Source organism: Leuresthes tenuis, unplaced genomic scaffold, assembly GCF_036924035.1.
Source record: "Leuresthes tenuis unplaced genomic scaffold, fLeuTen1.0.hap1 SCAF_10, whole genome shotgun sequence".
Classification (NCBI taxonomy): domain Eukaryota; kingdom Metazoa; phylum Chordata; class Actinopteri; order Atheriniformes; family Atherinopsidae; genus Leuresthes; species Leuresthes tenuis.
Window position 1 is genome coordinate 29,092,266 of NW_027325364.1, and position 15,202 is coordinate 29,107,467.

Consider the following 15,202-nt stretch of genomic DNA (forward strand, 5'->3'; position numbering starts at 1 on the left):
GTTCAGTCCCCTTCTCTAAACTCAGATCATTCTTATTCTGTATGACCCCTCAGTCGATTATTTTATTATCACTTTTTTACTGTTTTATAAACTGTGCTCTCTGTTACCGTGCTGTGTATTTTGTTATGAACAATGAAAGGTGTTGTTCTGAAAATTGCTCTATGAATAAAGTTTATCTTCATTCTGTGATGATTTAATGTTGGTGTAAGTTATGCTTTTGTGGAAGGGGCTCAGAGTCTAGCAGTTATAGACACAATTTAGAGAATTTCCTTCCGATGAAAAATGAAGATGCATCCACACCATCCTATTTCTGAAGATGGCAAAAAGCCAGTGGCAATGCTGCCAAAAAAAAAATTGTATCACTTGTACAAAACTTTTATGATTTAATTTCAACTTTAATAATCAGCAATCAGACTGGTGCAGGTAGGAGAGAAGCTGACGTAGAAGAATAAATGGCACATCAGTGAGCCAAAAAAAATTTAATTTTTAAGAATAAACTTGATGAAGGCAGTGTACAGCCCACCGCCACTGCCCCGACACTCACTGCCATTGCCTAAATGTGACTTGGCAGTTCTAATCAAATGATTTAGCACATTAAATCAACCTTTCCCCCTATAATCAGATTATGTGAGTGCCCTGCACAGCATCTCCACAGCATACAGTATACCTTAACCTATTAATATGACCAACCTTGTGTCAGTGATTTCCCTTGCGATGGAAACAGTATCATGTTAATTATCACAACCATCTGGTCTGAGCAGTGAAAAAAAAAAAAAAAGCTTTCTCTTCCTCTCGCAGATTTGTACCTGCCAATCAAAGTCGGCTTCAAACAAGCCACTGGGGCTCAGGAAGAGCACAGAAGAACCACGCTGCAGTCTCAGAGGATTTAGGAGTGGCGTTAAATTAATCTTGAGCTGGCAATTTGACTCTCCTCTCTCACTATTTTGTTTCTCTTACTACAAATCATTATTGATTTGGGGGCTGAGTTCCTAATATGGCCAGTAAAGGCTATTTATGGATGGTTAACACAGTCATTTTGGAGTGTGTGTGGGACTGCTACATTGTTAACCTTGTAACCAGTTTCACTGGAAATTTACATGTGTTTTTATTGTCTATTTGGACCATGTATTACAAAAAAAAAACTGTGTGTAAAAACTGCATCTATATCTGTTTCACAGTTTGTCTTTCTTTAAATAGATCATAATTCTCCCACATCTTAACAGAAACTCAGGGTGTGCACAGCTTGAAAAAAATGGGATACTGAAATGATTAACTGTTTATGACTACATCCCATGACATCACCATGTTTGGATCATGACCAAAGCTGAGGAAGAGAGACAGAAACAAGATGGGAGGAAAAAACTTCAGCCAGCAGAGGATGAGGAAGAAGAGACAAATCCAGGAGGCTCCCAATAGAAATGCTCTCCTCAAGGTGAACCACCGCTGACCCATCTGCCACATAAATTATTCTGTAGTTTCAGAATCCATTCCAAAGTTGTGGAATTGGGTTACAAGATAATTTCACAGGCCACTTGCTTGTCTTCCTTGGCAGTCCAACTGGCTAATTGAAGAGAGTGATTTCCAGTTTGGGCAAGTATTCAGAAAAAGGCAGTCAAAATCTGAATGTTTTCAAACCTCCTCCTCCCTTTTCTCTGCCTTTTTAATTTTTTAAAAAAGTATATAAAAAAAATTTAAAAAACATTCTGGATATTTTTCAGTAGGAAAAAAAGAGAGAGAGAAATTAACTGCACATATTTTGATTGCAAGTTTATTGTATATTGATAAGTAGAAGACGGAGGAAGAAAAGCCATTCCTCTTTCTGGAAATGTCTGCTGAGAACACGTTGAATGTACTTTAAGTTGTGATCCAAAGTCCAGAGAATTTACACTGAATTACACAGAATTTAGGTGCTGTTTGGCAGTTTTGAAAAGTAGAATTATTTACCCCGTTATTTACCCCGTTTTAGTGTACAGGTCAGTAAACACAATTTAAAGTAGCACCAAAGTTGTGTCAAGAGCACAAAAAAAGGTGAGGTGAGGTGATGTTTACCAAAATCAAACAAGTGTTTTATTTTTTTTTCATGGAGATCACCGCCCAGAGCGCACTTTGCCTCCTTCTTTTTACTTACCCCAATTTACTTATCCCCTAATTAAGGGCGACCCTAATTAATAAGTCGGAGTAAAACTTATTGCTGACCAAGTGGAAGTTCACGACTACGGTGCCCGGGAAGGAACAAACCTTATCTTCAAACAAAAGCGCGAAACGCTTTCACCTCCCCAGTCAGTCCGTCGCGGCGAAGCGCAGCCTCATCACGGAGCACGGTGCTGAGGAAGAGTGAGGGAGGGAGCGACTCAAGAGAGGGAGGGTGTGTGTACGCGCGTGTGTGTGTGTGAGGGAGAGAAAGTCAGAGCCAGAGCCAGAGAGACGAGAAAGATAAAGGAAAGACAGACGGAACGATAGACCTGTGCGTAAAAAGTACTGGTGCCCCCTTCCTTTTTCTTTCTTCAATTTCCATCCGACAAAAAAAAAACAAAAAACAAAACCGACTGCTTGGATGAACCAAAACCTATCGATCTGTCTGTACTACACCTGGATTCACTGACCAGCCGCACAGCAGGCATGTCCCGAAGGAAGCAGAGCAACCCCAGACAGATCAAACGTAAGTTTTTCCCTTTTTCTCCCCCCCTCTCTCTTTTATTGTTGTCTAGCCGCTACTCCGCGTCTTTAGCCTTATTAGAGTTTACAGAATATCGTAATGATAGTGACCACACTGGGGCTGATAAAGCAGCGCTCAACTACCGCCACTCATGTGTTGCCTGTCACGGTGCTCCGCTCCGCTTTCCCTCCGCGTAAACACTGTCTTTTGGAAGAGATGATTTGCAATCCAAAGCCCACGGTGCTGCTGGCTGAAAACTTTCACCACTACTGCCAAGGAAAAAAACAAGTTATTTTGCTGGTGTCTTCGATGTTTCCCTGTCGCCGCGTTCCACCAAAAGTGTTCATCAGTGCGTCACTCTGACAGAATGTGGATCTCTCACCCTTTAAACCCCTTTTGTGCCAGTTAATCGTCAGTTGTGCTAAATTTTAGTCTGGTAATAATGACCCTGCGCTGTGACACTGACTTAAAAAAGCCAATTTGTTCTTAAAATGTACTGCTGTAAAGTATTTTATATATTCATAACACACACACGTGTAAGTCCTTAACACTCAACATTTTTCCTCTTTTTCTTATACACACTTTATTGCATTTGTGTGCACGTGGATGCACACACACACAACCTGTCAAACTTCATTGACAGATGGTGTAAATATTGAGCAGAAGTGTTGATAGCTTGTGGCTTGTGATAATGACAAAAAAAAAGAAGAAAAAGACAAAAAGCATAACTGTGGTAAACGTTTACATTTCAATTTAACTGAGCTGTTGCTCTGCTCAGGAGAAAGTGCTGAACCCAGCTGCATATGACACATGAGTCTTAATTTTTTATGAAAATTAACGCATCCTTTATCATTTTGTTACTATTACAATATGAACATTATTGCTTGTTTTTAGTGCGGGATCATTTGAGGGAACAGCTGCAAACCTTGTGGCCTACATGGATTGAAAAGTGTGTCACACTCACATTTATTCAAAGCACTTTTTTGATGAAAGCTCGTGGACCACTTTTTAGAATTTTTATGCTTTTACAAAGCATACAGATCACATTTAAATACGTGATGTCATAAACATACTTCCATCGCTCTCAAGTGCAGCTGACATCCAAGTGTGTGTGCGGTGTGTGTGTTCAGTTTGACCACCGTATGCTGCTTCTGAGAAGCTACAGCCAGATAGTTTAGAAAATGTCATTATCATTATCTTCATCTCTTCTTCAAGTCATTGTGGACAATCATACTTCGAAGGAGGTTTGCGAGTGTGTGACATGAAGGCGTGTGTTTGGTTGTGTGTGTGTGTGCGCGGGCTCACATGTTTGCCTTCATGGGGGCATGTGTCTGTTAGTACACAAGAGCGATTTCTGACATTTATACAAGAATGTTTTTGTGACAAAGGATGTTTTTTTGTGACGTTTGCTTTACTTCACATGTAACTTTTAGTCTTTTGACTCTTTATGGATTTTATTTTTTTTTTAAATGTTCCTTTTTATGGAAAGCTCCTTTTTTGTAATTTAGATTTTTGATTTGTGTCTTCGGCAAAGAAAACTGGGATTTCCAAACCCAGTTTTGGTCAAAGTGTAAACCGTTGAAAAACATCAGCTATGTATATTATTCAAAAATCTACCAGTTAAACATTTTAAAGATTTCTGTTTATACTGTATGAATATTTTAATCAATTGGACTTTTTTTCATAAGTTCACAATACCTGTGCCCAGTAAACAGAACAAAAACTATCAGAGCAATGGTTTATTTTTGCATAAATAAGCTGTTTTTTCTTTGCTTCTTTGTACGTTTTTTTTTTAAACTACATCATTGACTTTATATTTGTGTTTTTTCTGGCATCCACCACAAACATTTCCCATCAACAATAAAGCACAACATCATATGACATGACAGGCCCGTTCATTCTTTGGACCAATCCCACTGTGGCATCCAAATTTTTGTTTGTCGTGCAAAGGAAATCTAACGCTTGTGTTGTTGTGGCTTTTGTCACTGTGACCTGGCCTTTTGTGAATTAGTATGTCATGTGTAAGATCTTGTTAATATGGAACTGGTGTGTGGCTGTATAATCAAGCAATAGTTGGAAACAGAAAGGTCACGAGGAGCCTAGATCCTCTCTCCTAACCCGGGAACTATGGGGGGAAGAAAAGAAAAGAAAAAAAAGGCAGAGGAGGCAATGCACAGAAAGTGAGCACAGACAGTCATTCTAAAGGACAAAAAGGTTGTTGGGCGCCGTACTCCACCCCCCCACCCCCCCACTCCTCACCCCTTTTCCCCCTCCTGCATACATTGGACCGTTATCTAAAATTGTGATTTATGCAGTATTTTAATATTTTGCTTATTCTTTCCCCTTGGGTGCTCTCTGAGCGGTGATAAAAAGGCAATGCTGAAAGAGCACCATTAATTTGCTCCGATGACTGGGGAGATAAGGCCAGATAATGGGAAAGATAAGCAGTGAAGATATACCATCAGAAACCCGATTATTACCATTAAAATTCCAGCCCAGCAATCTGCAGCTGGCTGATAATTCCTTCTCCGTTTCCACCACTTTGGATGATAAGGCAAAAAATAGTCACTCAGTGCTCCTTGATTAGGCTGCCTGGATATCCCGATAATACAGTGATAAATTATGTATTCCCCCCTTGTTTTTTTTCTTCTCTGAAATGTTACATCTGATTTTTAAACATATATATAAAATTATATACCCATGGCCCTTCTTCTCTACCCCCTCCCCTTGTTGTTTTCCAAGAAAGCGAAAAAACCCTATACGCTTTCATTGTAATAAGAGTTTGATAGAAAGAGGAGATAGTGTTGGAGGTGTTTTGTGTGGGAGCACATATCAATGTTATCAGCTCATCTCCCCTGGGCCAGCTGCTAGCTGCTGTTGTTTTTAGCCTTATCACCCCGTGCCAATATGCCAATAAATTGCCCAGATTGTTAGTTGTTTAGGGGAGGGAGGGTGTGTGGGTAGAAATTGACGGGAGTGATGAAAATATCGCTGATGCTCTGTGGATTGCGATTAGCTTCCGTAATATGATGGGTGAATTCCACCAAGCTCCCCGACCCCAACCCCCCCACCCCCACCCCCCCCACCCCCCTTTGCCTCTCCGCAGCTGTTGATGGTGTCCATACCTCTATTTGCACTGAGAGGAGAACATTTTGATGCTTAATAGGAAGGAAAGATATGAACAGCCTGAATTGAAACCAGCCCCCTTGGAGTAATTTTTCTGTAAAATTGCCCCCCAAAGTTTTATGGCGTAAAGGGGAATCTGGATGATGTAGGGAGCGTGCCTCCTCCAGTGTTTATTGGAACATAGTGAAGCAGCCCTCTGAGGCCATGCGTGAACATCTTATGTCAGATGTGCTTATTACACTGACTTAGTGGTCTCCCCTTTACCGTTGTTTTCAATGTATAGACCGTCAGAGAATTCATGTTGCTTCCTCTGGCTCTTTTACTCAGCACAGCAAGACAATGAACCACACTGCAGTGATTACTGTAAGTTTGTATAGCACCCGAGTGGCAAAAGCACAAGTCTCTAGAGCTTACCACTATGTCATACTGTCAAAACGCCTAATCTGCTCATGTGATAGTGATCTTACATCTGCAAAGCTGCAATGTACAATAACTGTTTTTTTTCCTTTTTTCTGCTTCTTTTGCGATTGTTTTTTTTTTTTTTGTCTTTTTTTTCTTTGGCCCGTTGTACCTCATTGATGCAAGGGTGAATATTGCTCACCTGGCTTATGTTAGTGGACGCATACATCACTTTCCTTGGGCTCGGTTTCAAGGAGAAAAACATTTAACCTCTCTTCTATTTGGTGCTAATTGTTAACTGCATTTGTATGTCTGGAGCTTAAAGTTATTGAAGTTATATGCAGCATATTGTACATGTAACCCATGGAATATGACAACAAGGTCCCTGCTTTTCTCAGCCAGTCACTCTAAACCTGAACTAACAACTGAACAGGGTTCCTTGCTCAAGCTAAAAGTCTGCTTTTTTATCACGGCAACCATGTTTTCCATCTCCGCTCTACAGTTAATCTCTCCAACTCCTTAGCATACGGCCACTTTACGTAACGTCAGCATACTGTTTATCATATCAGGTGACATTTCTATCTTTGAGGGGCATTTATCAGAGGCAGATTACACTAGTAAGGGATAAGGGGAGTGTTTACTGAATTGACTGCCAACATCCTGTATCTGAATGTGTGTGTTTGCTTGAGTATACATTGTACACTATGCACAACGAGCATGCGTTCATGTGTTTTAGCTGAGGCACCAGAGCTGTGAGTTCGACGTGCTTTGTGTTTTTTTGCTCACTATGTCTTGTCATCCATCTTTCCTGCAACTTAGCTCAGCTTTGCTTTCTTGTATATGGAAAGATGTGGAAGTGGAACACGCTGCGTTTCTCCCTTGGCCCACAAACGCTGTCAACTCTTGCAGTCAAATGTTTTGGGGGGGCTGAAATTAAAAAAAAAATGTTTGCTTGCCAGCCTGCGTGTGTATTTAAGGGTCTTCCTTTCATAGGGTGACAATCACGGCATGTCTCTTGTGTTTCTCTTGTTGATTTCTGTCAGAAGAAGAATGGTTGTTGAATGCCAACTTTCCCTCAAACATCTGTTCCCTGCCAATAACAGCTTGTGCTGTTGCCTCGTCTTAGCTGAAGGATCCCCAATTGCCTCCTCACTTTTGACACAAAACAACAATGCAGATGAATGTCATCTCCTTTAATTGTCTGCTTTTTTCCCTTTTGTGTCTAAAGTAAAATGTTTCTTGCATAGTAAAAATCTCTGTGCTGCCATTACTGTTATTGCTGCTTATGTCACTGGCTCTTCAGCTATAGTGAGAGGATGCTATAGCAGCTGGTGCTTCCTTTCTCTTGAAAACAGTGCTGTGTGATGTGTTTGATGAGCTGGGGTTGGCAGACGATGCACTGGTGGTGCCTAATCCTGCCCTCTCTGTCGCTGTAGCCTGCAGTGCCTGGACAGCAGTGTGAGATGTGGGCAGGGTTGCTGCAAAGGTGGAGGTCACTTCCTCTCACAGTTTCCTCTTTATCTTCCTCTTTCCTGAATTCCACTGCTATTATTCCAATAACCGCTGGCTCAAGCTGTCGCCATCTTGTTTTTATTCAGGTACTGGACATGTCAACAACACGAACAACATGTTAATTTTAGAACGTCTTTATGCCTTTATGAGTCAAGACCAAAAATATGAAAACACTCATATTGTCACTGGTTGTGCAGTTTCCGTATTAATTTCACATTCAGTTCCCTGACCGTATTCCTCTCACTTTATTTAGATTTTATATCAGTGATGCCCACTGAGCCTCAGGTAACAATTGACTTTCAGCCTGCTTTGAGTTAATAGCCTTGTCTCCTCCTTGTAAGGATCAATATTGGTATTAATTAATCACCATTATCAGAAGCAGGATCTAGTTCTATTTGTTGTTACATCAGCAAAATATCAATAGAGAAAGTGGACTCCCTGATCGTCATGGCAACTTCATCTCTTAGGTCAAAGAGAGTTTATCTTATCTTGCTGCTGAGAGTGCCAAACTGCTTAGGAATCTAGTTTAGACTCAAAGATCATTGATTTAAGCTTTTTTTTTCACCCCCACCTTGTTGTTTCAGGGGAGAGCGGATGAAACACACACACACACACACACACACACACACATTCTCTCTCTTAGACATAGATAGAGAAAGGCACCATTCTAATCACAACCAAGATGTGAGATTTAAATATTGATGTCCAAAGGCCATTACAGCTAAGAGGGCCTCTGGTCTTGCTGCTGTTTAAGTACGTCCTTTTAAGACCCAGACAAAGCTTTGATTATCAGAGGTGTCACCGTAGAGTATGTCTGTATAGACAGTGTGGGACTGCAGGGGAGATCAGTTTCCTGCAGCCAACAGCACAGAATGTTAACAGAGCACAGTCTACATCCTGGCATTTCCACAGGCCTCAGCCTGTACTATACAGTCTGTTGGAACAAGCTGTTTGTTTTGATGATGATATTGTAATAATGCAGAGTTGTGGAGAACTCAAAGTTTTACTGAAGAATGGATTTTTGGCACAGTAGAAAAGCTTGGAACGATCAAGTATATTTCTTATTATTATTTCAGTTTCACTGGTTTTCCTTTTTCTGATACCTTCTTTTAAGCTACCATATTTTGGTTTGAATTTTATTCACAACAAGATGTGAAGATTCAAACTAGAGGTTTTATGCATTCCATTTTTTTTATATTTTCTGACATTTTTTAGAAGACACAGAATTCCATCAGATAGATAAACTTGAGAACAGTGGTACAAAATAAGTTGTTAATCTTTTAACAAGCAATACCCCACTCTACAAATACAGAACAGTGAAAAAAAATCTACGAAAGGTTGGAAAATTAAAATATGCACTGTACATTAAATGATCTCGAGAGTTATTTTACAATATGTCTTGTTGAACTAACACATTTATGTGTAAATGTGATGCTAAATTTAACCTCTATATCAGTTGTTATATCAGTTGTCTGTAATGTTGTGACCTGAAGAAAACATATCAAGGTGTGCAGCAGCATACATAAAAAAATGTCATAACAGCATAACAACCGTATTTAAGTTAATGTATTAATTAATTATTTTCCATAGTGCAATGAGACACAAACCTCATTAGAGATTTGCTAACTGCGTGCTCAGTATGTACACTGTATATTCAAGATATTGTAGTGGCTTGTTCTCAAGGGAAGTTAGGTCTGGTGTGAGCTGTTTGGGCAGTGACAAGCCTGGGTGCTTGGATGTACCTCATCATGCTGCAGAATGCTCCTCAGGGTTGGAGCAGAGAGCATGGGCACTGCCTGCTTTTTTTTTCTCCCCCTCTTTTTGCCTCCGGGACACAATTGCCTCATTTAACATTCTCTATTTGGCCCCTGCCAAGAGGGGAAATAGCCAGGGTGAGTAAGAGAGGCCACCACACATCATGAATTCTTCTTTCATTTAACTTTCTCAGTCCCTTTTCACCTTGGTGATGCACATGGATCAGGAATGAAGATATTGCTCAATTAAGGGGATTTCTGAGGTGGCTCCTCAGGTATTGCAGTTATTTTTGTTCTATGCTAAGGTTTTGATGTATCATGGATATGGATATTGAGTTCATCACATTTGTGTGAAGCTTTGACATCTCCATAGCTCAGAAGAGAATCAGCTCCGTTCCAGCAGCAAGAACTCGCCGCCACCATTTTCCCAAAAAATAAAGTCCAGGGGTGGAAATCTGACAGTCTTCCATTGCAGGCTTATAAATAACCTTTATGCGTCTATTGGGATTATTTTTGTTTCTTTCAATTTCATTAGCTACAGTTAATCAAAACATTTTCATGGAATATGTCAAAATTGCTATTAGGGTTTTGACTGAATCTTGGATGAGAGAAAGGAAAAGAGCTGCTTGGAAACATGACTCATGTCTTGCAGTGGGTATTGTCACATTATGTTGTCAGCCACATACAGTAAAATTATTGGACAAGCTTTGAGTTTGACTTGACATTGTGAAGAAATTGTTTCAGGAAATTAAGAAATAAAAGAGGATAATGAAAGGGGGTAATTTAGTAGAGTTTTTTTCCAGAGCCGGATAGTAGCTGGCACACCAGAAAGTAACGGCCTAATAGCTGTTCAGTCTAAATCTCAGGCTTGGCAGGAATTACTGAGGATGTGATGGTGGGGGTGCAGTGCGATCCAGAACTTTGCAATGGGTTGAAATGCACCAGGCTGCATCAGTTCAGGGATAGTTGGCAACAGAGGATTAAGTAACAAGCTTTTCAGTTCAATTTGTACATCAGCATTTTCCGTCAGACAAACGCCATGAACATATTAAAGGTTCAGTGGAAAATCACTAATGACAAAGCTTTGTAAACAGATAAACAGTTTGTGTCAAATATGTTGAAAATATGAAACAAACTTCTGAACATGTTAATACTTTAAAGAGGCTGTGTTTTGATTTGCACCACTGCAAAGCTGGTAAAGCTGTTGACAGCTCAGCTTACACGTGATGTCATCAGAGGCCATATCTGCCTGGGTGTGATTAGCAAGGAGCGCTGCAACAGAAATAGCCGTAATGGAGGGATATTCCAGTTGGAGCAGGCTGATATTGATCAATTACATTTATAATAAATTGTGTGAATCAGTTCAGATTAAAAGTGTACAACACTGGACAGTGACGGTGCAAAGTACACGTGTCCTGCTTCTTATTATCTTAAAGCGGGCTTTGTGAAGTGACAGAGTAAAACCCAAAGAGAAATGCGGCTGCTATTATTTCAGAATTAACCAATTTTCTTTTTTGTGTGTGTGTGTGTGTTTTTCAGAGAATGCTTATCTAGTAATTACTAAAAACTGTTGACACTGAGCAAGTGCTGTAGCCAACTAAAATGCCTTTTTGTCTTTTGATATCAGATTGGATTTTATCTTAGGTTCATGCAATCATGCATCCCTGAAAACCAAAGATAACAGCCTCAAACTCTTTATTTCCTGCAAGAGTGTAGAATTAAGAGGCTCATTTTGAAAAACAGTCATTACATCCTCTCTTCATTTCTTTGGTGAAATACTGATAATGTTTTCCCTTTCTTTCTTCTGGTTGGGTCTGGGATGTGTTGGTGAATGTCTGAGACATACATTTGACCACAATCAAGTTTTCTTTAAGCTTCAGAAACGGGATAACAACTGGGTCAGATGATAAGCAAGGGCAAAACAGGGGAAAAAATATCCTGTGATAGACGAGGAGAAAATCTGATTGATTGATGTCTGCTGGCTTTGCCACCATCACAAGCCAGTTGACTGTCAGTTTTGGATCAGATGATTTCACTTTTAAGATTGGGGTTGAGGGGGAGCTAGGCAAATATGAAGGACACAAAGGTCAATGGCTTCTCTCCTCTTCTCTGTATCTATCTCTCCCTCGCAATAGCTTGCTTTGACAAACTCTAATATGTTTCTAAGCTTTGTGGCAGCAGGACACATGGTCATAGTTTGTACTGTAATATCCTATAGCAGTAATCTCACAAGGCATGATTGAAAGTGCTAGAGGATTCTGGTGCTCGCAGGGACCCATTGACATCATCAACTGCCATGGACTGGCACATGTCTCCTGACTTGTTTGAGCTTAGTTTTCCCGTGGGATTGAATAAGTTAAACAACAGCTTTGACTCAAAGTGAATCTGTTATTGTTAGCAGGATCTGATAAGACGGCACCATATTATGAGTTTGTGTAGCAAAGAGGCCAGAAATGGAATCTCCAGCGAGTGTCTCTCTGTGGTTTGGGAAAAAGATGAACATGGAACGGTGACAAAGTATGATTGGAGGCATATTGTAAATAAACACCCAAGTCTTTCACGATTTCCCTCTTCGCTCTTGGTCTCTTTAAAAAGATGTTCCATGCAATATTTCAGCTGCTCTTGTCACTTGGATCATGCATCACAGGGGCTGCTCTGGAGTTGACCTTTCGTGGCAAAATGTAACACTTGGAATAAATTCAACCAAAATAAACTCCTGCAAGATGGATTTTTTTTCCATCAGAACAAACTGTTGTATTGCCAGGTCTTGTCATTGTGCTCCTTTATCTAGTGCTATGGAGCTTAAATTTAATAAGAGAGGACTTGGGTACCCCTAGTGATGTATGTGATATTAAATAGAAGGCGTTGGTTCCTCTGAGGGGCCATCTCTAATAGACATAACAGACATGTCCATTAGCTTTGTATGGGGCTGCTTTCAAGATCAAGGTCTTACTTGTAATGAAGTGGCTATGCAAATGCAAGTCAAATTCTGCCATTGTGAATCGCATGTTTTAATCAAGTTTTCACTGAAAGAAATGTAGCTTCCATTCACAGCCACTAACCAAACAATAAAAAGGATAATCCGAAGACAATTCCCATCCAAATGGAACCGGACATCATTTAGGGGAAGAGACAACAACTCTTTGTTTGTTTGAAGTGGTTGATATGACAACCTCCTCGTCAAAGACTCATGGCGAATAAAAAGGATTTGTAATTACCATAATTATCTCTTATATGTTTTCACCTAATGATGTCCATTAAATGCCCGAGGCTTCATTATAGACTGCCTCACTGTAGGTTGGCATACACTCATAATACAGCATGTTACATTACACAGCGCACAAGTAATGAACTTCTTTCATCAAAGATGTTTATCGTGCAGCGCTTCTGGGGGGAAAAGCCAATATACTTCAGCTTTTTGTTACAGTTGGATTACAACAATTCTCATAGTTCCCACTTATCTTTCAAATTTTCTCTACATGTGATATCAATCCAATTGCTTCATGTCTAAACAGGATGGCTCTCTAATCTAGACCGCTGTTCGTTTCATGTAAAACATCTCATTTTGTGGCTTAGGCTGGTGGCTGTCTTATCATTACATAATTCACTGCCCTCTCCGTGATTTTCTTTGTGGCAATTTATTTAAATTCCCCCATGTTTATATATTTCCTGTCTCCTTTCATTCAAAATGATTGCCTTTCATAAGTTCAAAGACTCATCTTGGAGACTTTTGGTAACTTTGCAGATATGAATTCACAGTGGGGAGAAAGACAAGAAAAGCTATTTTGTTGGAGTGCAGCAGAAGGAGGAGCTGTGGTGCGTGTCCATCTGTGTCTCCAGGCTTGAATCTAAAGGTTGAACTAACCCCATCAAAAGTGCAGATATACAGCACAACCCTTAACAGCCCACACCTCAGCAGGTGCAGTGTATGAGAGATCCTGGCTGAATACATGTTTGCTGTTCTGCTCCTGCACTAAGGCCCTGAGTCTTGGATGTAGCTTCACTCCTGTGGTAGCTTTGGTCTTTGTCCGCCACCTATCAGCATATCAGCAGTGTCTCTGAAGCCCAGTTGTATAATGCACCATTTATGGCTTTGTGGAGGGAGATGGCGGTCGGGTGGCGGAGTAGCTCCAGGCCTTCCCTTCAGTGAGTGGATTAGCGGCAGCCAGCTTTAGCGCTCTCTACCGCGGTGTGAAATCGGCCCCGCTTCGGCGCCGGCGATGAGGCTCCCTGTCTCTCTTTCCCTCTCTTTTCCATCTCTCTGTTTCCTCACCTCATGCAAAGCCTCTCCCAGCCATCTGTGAAATGTGGAAACTCTGTGTCTAAGTTGAGTTCAGATCCCATCCCCTCCGTCAAGCTGAGGCCAGGAAGCAAATGGGCAGGCAGTCGGCAAAGGGGGTGTGCAAGGGAGGAGGGGAAGGAGAGAGAGATGATGAGGAGGAGGGTGGTGGTGGGGGATCAGCTCACTGATGTCGTGCCGCGTGTGCAGGAACCCTGCCTGTTCTCCGCGGGCGAGTTGGAGGAGGGTCCAGGCCTGGGTGCCGGCCGAGAGATCTCTGGTTCCTGCTTGCAGGTCCAAATCCCCCCTCTGTGTGTGTCTGTGTGGAGGCGAGGCGGTGGCACAGCTCCCCTGAGCCCCTGCCCAGTCCTTTGAAGATAAGATGGTGATACAGACTTCCTTTCGGTACGTCGCTAACCAATGGTCTTTGTGTGACACACATGCCTTTCTCCATTGGAGCCTGCAGCTGAAACACCTATGGTCTTTAGTGAGACGAATCGGCTGCATGGCCTCTGGTCAAATTAGATTATGAATGGGTGACAAAATCCTAGATCATATGTTTAGGATATTCTTTTTTTCCCCACCATTTCATGCTGATAACGGAGAGTTGTGTGGTTGATGCTGTATTTCCATTTGATTTCCCTTCACTGAGAAGAATCACTTTCAGAAATTCTTCTCATACACTCACTGCTGACATTTTTTTCAGTTTTCCATGGCAACTAGTTGTCATCTTGACTCTGCTGATTTCTCTGCTATCTGCACTGCATTGCTCTTGATTATGACAGTTTTTTAAACATGTTTCTCCTCTGCATTTATAACCATATTTTGTGGCACTCACAGGCCAATTCTCCCACTACTGGCTCTCCACATCAGCATTTCATAAGAGCAGCTATCATAATCAGGCTTTTAAATTATGGACTCAATATTCCTTTTACTAATTTTTATTCCTCTATCCTGTGGCTTTAGGGTTCAGATCTGTGCATAATGTCTTGTGATTGCATGGCATTATGGTGGTTTGGAAAGCCGAGTTGAGGTCCAGGCACCCATCATCTTGCCATAGACAGTGAGGATCTCTGTCTCTCTGAGCTCATCAGGGATGGGGCGTTGATTGCTTTTTGATACCCCTCCAATGTGGATGAGGTCCTGCATACATCAACTAATTAGAATGTACTTACAACATTTGTGTGTGACAGACCCCACACTTCTCATCAGATCCTCAGCCCAAGTGCTCTAACCACACTCACCAAAGGCTTTATCAAATTCAAAAGAAAAGCCATGCAGTGCGGGGCTGGGGCTTGGACATGTGGGTGGCTACGGTGCGTCAGGGAAAAATAAAACGCTGAAACTGAAAAGAGATAAATGAAAAAATATGACTGTTGAGTGGAGAAGAAGAAAGAAGGGAAACGCTGTTCTTCGCCTCACTCAGGAAAGTTTAAGTCACTGGCATAGGTGGAGTTAACTTCATCCTACCATAGT

At 41.1% G+C, this 15,202-nt stretch overlaps 1 protein-coding gene across 2 annotated transcripts in view; it reads left to right on the forward strand.

The window, feature by feature from the left end:
• The first annotated feature begins 2,314 nt into the window (after positions 1–2,314).
• zfpm2a (zinc finger protein, FOG family member 2a) overlaps positions 2,315–15,202 on the forward strand; it is a 112,124-nt gene continuing 99,236 nt past the window's right edge. For both annotated transcript variants that reach the window (XM_072394874.1, XM_072394875.1), the window contains exon 1: positions 2,315–2,659. In XM_072394874.1, the coding sequence (XP_072250975.1) occupies positions 2,620–2,659 (40 nt within the window). In that variant the 5' untranslated portion in view covers positions 2,315–2,619. The remainder of the gene's footprint in view (positions 2,660–15,202) is intronic.